This window comes from Trematomus bernacchii, unplaced genomic scaffold (genome assembly GCF_902827165.1).
Source record: "Trematomus bernacchii unplaced genomic scaffold, fTreBer1.1, whole genome shotgun sequence".
NCBI classification, from domain to species: domain Eukaryota; kingdom Metazoa; phylum Chordata; class Actinopteri; order Perciformes; family Nototheniidae; genus Trematomus; species Trematomus bernacchii.
The window spans coordinates 102,231-112,057 of NW_022987609.1; the positions used below are offsets into that span (position 1 = coordinate 102,231).

The window sequence follows — 9,827 nt, forward strand, 5'->3', positions numbered from 1 at the left end:
ATGTGGATAAAGAATCAAACCATCCAGCTTTCTTTGACGAAGATAATGAAAGGAGCATTCTGGCAGTAATGGATTATAATCTTAAAAAAGGTCATCATATAGAAAATCAGCCCTGTTGTCAGCTTTGTGATTTATTTCCAGCCTAAAATTATTTGTTATAGTTTATGTAAATAAATAAACAATAGGATGTTTCACTTAACCCACGAAGAAACATTTGTCCTTCAATTTTTCAAATGACCAAATCTGTAAAATACAGGTTTTTCTCTGGAGAGAAGGGTAGAATAGTGTATTATGTACAATATGTCTCCACTACATGTAGTGTAGTAGAGGTATAACGTTACATAAAGCTTGAATGTGCTTTAGTAAATGTAGGGAGACCAGGGACAGTTGTAACACGGGACAGTTGTAACGCCTTCAATATCTCCAATCACAAACAAGATGGAGTGATGAAACTCACTCTGCACATGTTCAGTTAGATGGAAAGGTCGCTGTGAAAAAAAGGAGCCACGTTTAAATCTCTCGTGAAAGATATCAGCAAAAGTGTGTTTCTGAGGTAAAAAATGTACAAAAATTATACTATGTATTTTTTGGATACTGTCTTGAGGTAAAATGTCTAGGAATCCAAACTAGTATTATTAGAATCACTGTTTTGTAAGCTAAACATATAACTAGCTAAATATGGGTCAAGCTAGCAATCATGCAGGTTCACAGGGGGTGAAAACATGAGTCCTGGGACGGTTGTAACACGGACCACCTGGGACTGTTGTAACATGGCACATTTACAATGATGGCTCATTTGCTCGAATGATCAATATTGTTGATTGGTGTGCATTGTCCCTGTAAAAATAAACAGAAAAAAATACTGTACGTAAAGTGTGTGCGTGTGTTTACAGTATGCCAAATATCAGAAAGAGGAAGACAGACAGGGGAGTGCCACTTTCTCTGCTGCAGAGGGCCTCAAATGAAGTTCAGGAGGGCCAATCAGTCAGGGCAGTGGCAAAGTCCCATGATATATGCCATGTCACCCTGTACCGGTTCCATAAAAAGAGGCTGAGGTTGGAGAGTCAGGGATCAAAATCACCCCAAAGAGTAGGCTACTTGACACCAAAGAACAGGGACGTGCACAGGTACGGGCTAATGTCCCTTTTTGGATGACCTGCCCCTCTGGAGAGAGCGAGAAGTTTTTTTTGTTCTTTCTGTTGTGGTCGAATCAACATGATAAGCCCACAATTAGTATTGTAGTGTCTCGCTGCGGGAAACACACCAGCTTCATTCTTCTTCTACTACTTCTTTTACTTCTTCTTCTTCTTCTCCTTCTTCTTACATGTAATTGCCCACGAAATGTTGAATGAAGAACTTGTTTCAGTGTGAACTCATTCCACAGTATGACCACAAAAGTGTTTTAAACCAGGTAGGCATACGTTTTTATTATTTATGTTCTTTATCGCTAAGTGTGTGATTACACATGTTACGTATTATATATACTATTTATTATAGGCTACTGTATTGGTGCCGGTGCGTTAAGACAACCCCTAGTGTCGGATTTTGGAAAATGGATTTTGAGTTTTCTCATGGCAGGGACTTTACTTCCTCTTGACACCGTCGGTTATTTACAAAAAAACACCTAAATATACTTGTTATTGTGCTTCTGTCTTTCTGTGTCTTTTCATCTGCTCAGTAAACTCCCTCAATGGGGCCGCTCGCTCTCTTTTCTTGATCGCCCTCTCACGGAGAACACTTCACTGTCCCGCTTCATTGTAGGATTTCTGCCATGTCTCTACTTTAATTTGACCATCTCTGTTATTAAGTTATGAAATACTAAATAAATAAGTAATTAGATACCTTAACGTTACTGCGATCATAAAGAATGATAAGAATAAGAATAATGCGTATTGAACTGGTTTAATTAATTAGTGAGTTTATTTAAGGTAATTATAGAAGCCCTATTTTTTTTTACAATGGTCAAACTACATTGAATTGTTCCCATTTTTTTTTTAATAGTTACTAACATTAGATATTTTAATGAGATATGGACCGCAAAACAAAAAATGTCCCTGGTTTTCATTTTAAAAATCAAGTCACCGAATGCAAGTAGTTGCCTTAGCTTATTTTGTTATGAGATGATGATGTGAATTACTGTTCAAATTAGTTAATGTAATAATCGTTTTGGTCTTATATTTTTTTTCGGGGGGGGAGGCCCTTTTTCCAGTTTAGAGCAATAGCCACTCCAAATATCTGTGCATGTCCCTGCCCAAGAAGGTGTTCTCAACAGAGCAAGAGATGCTTTTGAGAGACTACCTGATGGAGGCAGCTAATTTATACTATGGTCTCAGCTCAAAGGAGGCAGGTCTACATAATTAAGGTAGAATAGGCTATCTATACAGATGGAAGTGACTTTTACACCTGCCACAACTGTGAATCAGATTAATTCCATCTGGTGTTCTGTTTTAAGTTCTGTTCATTGTTCATTGTTTGTTGGAGGATGTGTGAAACCCCATTCAAATCTTGTTGCCTTAGAATTTGACAGCTTTCCCTCTTTTTTGTAATGTAGTGTGAAAAAAGGTAACCATTATTAACATGTTACAACCCTGTACACTGGGATGGTTGTAACGGTTGAGTTTAAAAAACAAAAAATACATTTTCCAACCTGTACTTATTTCATAGAAACATCTTAAATACATTGTTTCAGTAGTTGACACATTGAGAATGTATAAAATAGCAAAATAGCTATCCTAGTGTAAATGTTTTTTTACTTATTGGGGAAAACCCAAAAAGTCTTACAACTGTCCCTGGTCTCCCCTACGAATCGGGTGACCGTCAGGGGAGTCTCAATAAACCCACACACGAATGCACAGCGATCCATGCAGAGAAAGCGGGTTGTGTTTGCAGGTGCAGCGGTTTTAAACGGAAAACAAATATGTGAGGATCAAAAATATATATGTAAAATATTTTTCTGTATTTGGATTTTATTTACATGTATATGAAACGGAACACATTTGTGTGTGCATTGAAAAACACAAGTGTGGAACCGGAAATACAGAGTGAATCCTTCTGTGTGCATGTGTGTATTATGAGACTGTTCTGAGCCCATAGCATTCAAAGTATCTCAAATTGGCTCTATATAAACTACAACAATAATATTAAATGATCAATAAACCAAATATTCTATGACAACACTTTGAAATGTGCTTTTATGCATAGTGATTCTTTTATACATTTTCTATACTTGATACTTTTGTGCTTTTACCCAAGTAACATTTTGAATTCAGAACATTCAATGGAGTATTTTTAAACCATAGTGTTTCTGCGTTGGGGAGGAGAGTAGAGCTGTGTTGTGTTTGGAGGAGGGACTTCATCATTTAAAGAAGTTACAAGTTCCTGGTTAGCCAGTGAAGAAAGACAGTCAGTGGTAAACCATCAGAGTCTCAGCATGAAAGTCTGTCACACTTTGAGCTGCTTCTTCTTCCTCTTCTGTGAGTACATCACTTTATTATAATGTTAGTAATTGAATCATTTTCCTATAAAGTATTTATTGAGTTAATGCAAGGCTCCAGCAGTACGAGTTATTCAAATATTTCAAAGTTAGGCTTTTTAGTAGCTTTGCAACCAATGACCTAAGCTTCAAATGTAATGTTCACTTCCTCAAACAAACTGTACATCATCATTAAACTCAGTTATTATCTGCTCACTGAATGAATAAAATGAAGTCATTACGACAGGTTTTTTCTGTGAAATAATGAATATGATTGTTTTCATAATCATTTAATCTGCAAAATATTTTCTTGATTCATTTATTAATCTTTTGATTTGTATTCTGACTATATACACATGCCGCTAATGTTAATTTTAACTTTTTATTATATTTGTATCTTATTGTATCTTTTAAACATTTATAACTCGCGTACGGCTTGACACTGCTGGGATAAATAAAGTTTATATCTATCTATCGAAGTGTTTTGTCGAGAAATGTCATAAATAAAAAAAAGTGGTGTTCACATGAAACACTTTTTAGGTTATGTACTTTAAGGATTTGCGTTAATGTAACTCTTAAAGTTGCAGATGGAGACTTCAAGTAGTCTTTGTGTCTGAAGAAGGATAAAGATCTCAGACCAAACGGTAACATTAACCTGCAGTGCTGATGGTGACCTTCAGTCACAGGCTGTGGTTTAACTCTGAGGATCTGTGTTCATGTGAAACAGGAGGTGTTGTCATCAGACTGCAGCATCTTACAGGAAGTACTGACCACTACTAATGATGGTTCATCTTTTGTTCATCTTTTGTTCAGCTCTGCAGGATGGAAACACCGGTCTCGTCAGTGCCCAAGTCACTGTCTATTCAGGAATTGAAGGAGAAAATGTCAGAGTTAAATGCTCCTTTCCTTCTTATAGAGGCAGGGAGTTCTTCTGTAAGGAACCATGTGAACAAGAAGACATTCTCATTGAAACAACCGGTGCCACAGCTCAGAGTGGCAGATACAGCATTGATTATAAAGATAGACGTCATTTTGTGACCATCTCTCAGCTGACCAAGTCTGACTCAGGACGCTACAGGTGTGGTGTGGGATCATCTTGGACACAGGCTTCATACGAGTATATTGAAATCATTGTTGTTGATGGTGAGTTTCTACTAATAACTGAATGTTCTTTCTTGTCCAGAAATTGTTTTATCTTCTCACCTTTACTTCATTTAAATCCAACATGTCTTCTGAAAGTAACTGATAAACTGAAATAGACACGACTACACAAGTGTATTTGAATATTATTGTGCAACACACACTTAGTGTTGTTTCAAGGGATATTTTAGTGATGAAGTATACCAGGGGCACGAGCATATTGGTCTGTTGTGTGTTTTCCATTTGCTGAATGAAGTAGAGTCTATGAGACCGCCCTCTGTTCTGTTGAAAAGTAACACAATGAAGGAATTAAATGAATACTTTACCCACCAAATATACAATTTTTAGATTAATTCATAACTCATCCTGTGTTAACTTGAATTTGTGAAGAAAACTTTTTCTAGCATGACTCCACGGTGAACAAAGAATCCCAAAATGGAGAAAAGTCTTGGTGAATTAAAACATCCGTTAACTAACTCTAACACAACTAATGCTGTTTAGTCCAAATGTCATTTATTGTGTGCGCACTACTTCCCTAAAACATGCATTCTGCTTAAACCTCACCATTTAAAACACTTCTGCATAAAGAGACAAGCTCTTCTTTTCTCAAGCACAGTTAATGCAGAAGTGTTTAGTTAAGTAATATTTTACTAAGTTATGAGCATATGAATTCAAGGTAACTCAGGGTAAGTCATAATATAACAATGATCAGTTCAAAGGGTAAATAAATCCGAGGCACTATTTGTAATTAAAAATACAAAGCCTGCGATTTTATTAAAGCATTCAAATCTAATATAAATCCAAAGTATAATGATACAAAAAAAGAAAACTGAAATAAAATAATAAAGAATTTCACAAAAGCTGTTTAATTAAATCGTCACACCTCATCCCTCAGTGACTGGATCACGTCTGAAAATATTCAAAGTTTAAAATATTGAAACTACAATTTGTAATCTACAAATAGTAACTATTGATTGTTTTTGTTTTTCAACAGCAAAAGTTGTTGGTGGTCCTTCTGCAGAAAAAACAATCGATGCTAGAACTGGAGGAAGTATTGTAGTTCAATGCTCCTTTACTCGCTCTGGGACCGAGATGTACTTCTGCAAGAAGGGATGTGAAAGAGACATTCTTGTTGGAACGACTTACGATATTTTGAAAAAAGACAGATACAGCATCAGATATCTTGAAGGATCAAAAGAAGGATTTGTGTATGTGAGCATTGAACAGCTGACCCAGTCTGACTCAGGATGGTACAGGTGTGGTCTGAACAGAACTGACTCTAATGATCCATACCAGAGATTTAAGCTCATCGTCACTGATGGTGAGTTTCTGCTAGGGCTGTGCAATTAATCGTATTTCAATCGCAATTAGGATTTTGGCCACAATTACGAAAGCAACATAATCGAAAAAACGATTATTTTGCTTTGCCAGGTTGTGACAGTGCAACATGTTTGATCTCATTTATTTTAGTCTAATTTATTTTTATTTATCATATTTATATATGTTTAGTAGCTTGTGGAAGTGCGCTCCAAAATATGTGTTGATCTTGTTTATTGGTATTTATTATTTTTGATATTATTTATTTAAATGTAAATATAAATTATTTTTGTATTGGTTTTTCAGTTGAATTATACGTTCAGGGTAATCAACAGTTAAAAAGATACTGTTCAAATTATTATTTGTATTTGTTTTAAAGTTCAATAAATGGATGTTTTCAAAGTCAATGAATAATCGTATTTAATAATCCTGATATCAATTATTGACCAAAATAATCCTGATTATGATTTTTGCCATAATCGAGCAGCCCTAGTTTCTGCTTTATAATGAAAATGTTTTTCTTGTCTCATGATGTTTTAAACTCTCAATTTAAAAGAGTTCAGCAGACACTCAGGAGGATCTAATTTCTCTCATCAGGACTTCTTGTTCACAGCTCTGACCACTTCTACTCCTTCATCATCCGTCCCATCAGCCTTTACAGAAACATCAAACCAAAGTGAAAGCTCCACATCTTCACCAGCTTCCCCTAAAACCACAGAGCAACCTGAATCAACAACTACAGGTAAATCCACACACTGTGTTTACTAGATAACGTTTCAACAACTTATGAAACATAAAGGAGCATGGGAATGGCCATCACATTCTTCCATCATAATGTTCTATGCTTTTTCTACAATCACAATATGTACATTTCTGTTGGCATCGAGTACACAAATTACAAATCAGATTTTAAAATGCTTCACCTTAAATCATATTCCCAGCTTTTAAAAGATGTACTCTATTTCTACAGTAGGTATATGGCAAATACTGTTGACCTGTTGTCTTCCCCTAAAGATAACCTAATACCCAAATGGATTATGGGGTCTCTTAGTGTGGATGTTATAGTTTACTAGTAACTGTAACTTGTACCACAGGTGTGATCCTGTATGTGCGTCTGACTCTGGTCGTCCTGGTCATCGTGTCATCACTGTCTGTGCTGGTATTCTGCAGGAAGAGTATTTTTATAGCCATAAGTGAGGAACCAGGTAACACACACACACACACACACACACACACACACAAACCATTTTTCACAAAAAAATTGTAGCAGCTCTTGACTTGTTATATTAACTTTAAACACAGACGCAAGATTCTATTTGTTTCTCACACAAAAAAGTTCATCCATGACACCAGATAAAAATAACCCAACTGCTGAAAAACATAAGAATTGTAGGCAGCCTGGTGTGTGTGTGTGTGTGTGTGTGTGTGTGTGTGTGTGTGTGTGTGTGTGTGTGTGTGTGTGTGTGTGTGTGTGTGTGTGTGTGTGTGTGTGTGTGTGTGTGTGTGTGTGTGTGTGTGTGTGTGTGTGTGTGTGTGTGTGTGTGTGTGTGTGTGTGTGTGTGTGTGTGTAGTTGCATAGATGCTACTAGACTATATGTTCTATGTTCGTGATGTTGCGACTTACAAAGCATACATCTAGCACCTATTTCCTCTGCAACAACTGAAGGATTATCGCTCTGCCAGTTCCAGTTATAACAAAACATTTGGTCAATTATAAAAACACACATAAAAAAAAATAGAGGTAGCTAAGAGGATAGCTTCCTCTATTTTGGAGTGAAGTCGGCTCATAGGCTTTTCCATTTTTTAAAGTAATTTAAATTTGACAGGTTGCTAAATGACAAACTATGTTCTGTTGTTTACAAACTCAAAACACATATATTTATCTTGTTGTTTAAGGGTTGGCCCAAATATTGGTTCAAATGGGGAATGTGTGATATCATGTGTGAAAGTCTGTGAGTCTTTTTCTCAAAGTACTGTTGTGTTTTTCAGAACCTCATGTGGAAACACAAAATGCTTCTGCACCAGAGGTGAGTTTGAGAAAAGTTATACAATTTAAAAGTTTGGATCACAACACATTAGCTCGGTAGGGCTACTTTTTTTGCACCTGTTGCTGCTTCCTATCCATATTTACTGAAATGCCGGATTTGGCTTTGATTCATTCCAGTTGCTTGTTTTGTTCTGTTGTTAAAGACACATTTAATCAAGCAATGTTTTTTCCTCCAGGCTGAAGACGACCCGAGTCAACCCACCTACGTCAACGTGGGCTCGTCCCAAAGCGGTTCCCACGGTGACGCTGAGCGTGTTATCTACTCTGTTCCTCTACCGGAAGCTAGCTCTGATGAGCCCCCTCTGTAATCTACTGTTAACAACCCCCAATAACTCTCACAGTCTGGCAGAAGAATGTGTGAATTAAGCAGCCATGTAAATATTCTGAAACAGAGAAATGTTTGTGGGAATATGTACGATTATTTAACCATTTACTTATTTCAAACCTGCTTTGAATGACCTGCTCATGTGATGATAAGTCCAGCTCTGCTCGAGTTCACAAACGTGCCGCTTCAACAGTTTGCTTCAGGTCAAAGCTGGTTGCACTTATTGTCAGTCCCTTTGGATAAAAGCGTCAGCTAAATGATATGTAGTTTAATGTAAAAAGCTCTTTTATGGCTTCAATGTATTTATTAAGTTGATTTTATTACAAGTTATATGGTATTAAAGTTATTTGTGTAAGATAAACTGTTCTAGTAAAGTTAGCAGATTAGCATTAGGTATTTTGCCTCAAATTGCGGTTGACTATTTTGGTGAAAGACTTGATTTACAGAAATGTTTAATTATATCGGAATATAAATAAATAGATATGAAACTATATTACTTCAACCAGGTGATGTGGTCAGTACGGGATACAAGATGCCACTCACACATATGTTTAATCCTTATAACTTGTTTGTATTGTTTTATACTGTACATATATATTTGGACTTGTACCATTTTTATGGAGCTTTATTTTTTATATTGTATTTCATATTCGACCTCTTGCTGCTCTGTACTCTGGATAATTTCCTCGGGATAAAAATAAAACATTTCTGAAATGTGTTTGACAATAATATGTATTTTTGGCTTAAAACAAAATTCACTTTTCCACACACTTAACATTAAATAATGTAAATGTTAAAAGCAAAATATATTATTTTGCTGCATTAAGTTGCAAAGTTTTAAAGTGGAACCATACGTGATACACATGCAGGTGTTAGAGAGGAGAGTAAAGCTGTGAGTGTTTTATTTTAAGCAGGGACTCCATCGTTTAGAGAAGTGAAAACGTGTTGGTTTGCCGGTGAAGAAGAAAGAGAGACAGCGTTCAACCATCAGAGACTCGAACATGGACGTCTGCCACAGTTTGATCTTCTTCGTCCTCAGTGAGTACACTTTGTATTTCTGTCAACATGCTCTCTTAGATCTGAAACTCTACGGTTCATTAACTTGCTTTTTCTGGAGATTTCAATATCGTATAACAATCTTATGGTTTGTTCAGTTGTCATGGAGAAGTGGGATGTTTCAGTTGTTCATAATTGCAAATAAGTTTTAAATAATGTTGCATTGACTTAAAACATTTGAGATTTTACCAAAGTTTTTTGTGAGAAAGAATATTCAAATTTAAACCTGTAAAATATTCTAGTTTGACTGAATTTATGAACAGTTAATTCAACTCTGTTCTGCTTAATATATACGTACACTACAGTGTCCATATCACAGATTGAACATCATTTTGTGTCTAATGTATGTGTCTTTGTTTTTATTTTATCTGCACAAGTTTAATGTAACATGCAGTTCTGCCATTGAACACAAGATGGAGCAATCACTTGTGAGTGAATGTAATCACTGGGTGATCAGATTCAGGTGTGTG

At 36.0% G+C, this 9,827-nt stretch overlaps 1 protein-coding gene across 1 annotated transcript; it reads left to right on the forward strand.

The window, feature by feature from the left end:
- The first annotated feature begins 3,385 nt into the window (after window positions 1–3,385).
- Window positions 3,386–9,010, forward strand: LOC117483366 (polymeric immunoglobulin receptor-like). Its single transcript, XM_034131688.1, has 7 exons — window positions 3,386–3,473; window positions 4,286–4,615; window positions 5,607–5,933; window positions 6,591–6,671; window positions 7,024–7,134; window positions 7,919–7,956; window positions 8,153–9,010. Exons 1-7 carry the CDS (start codon window positions 3,431–3,433, stop codon window positions 8,282–8,284), a joined length of 1,062 nt encoding a protein of 353 aa, XP_033987579.1. The 5' UTR covers window positions 3,386–3,430; the 3' UTR covers window positions 8,285–9,010.
- Window positions 9,011–9,827: the final 817 nt, after the last annotated feature.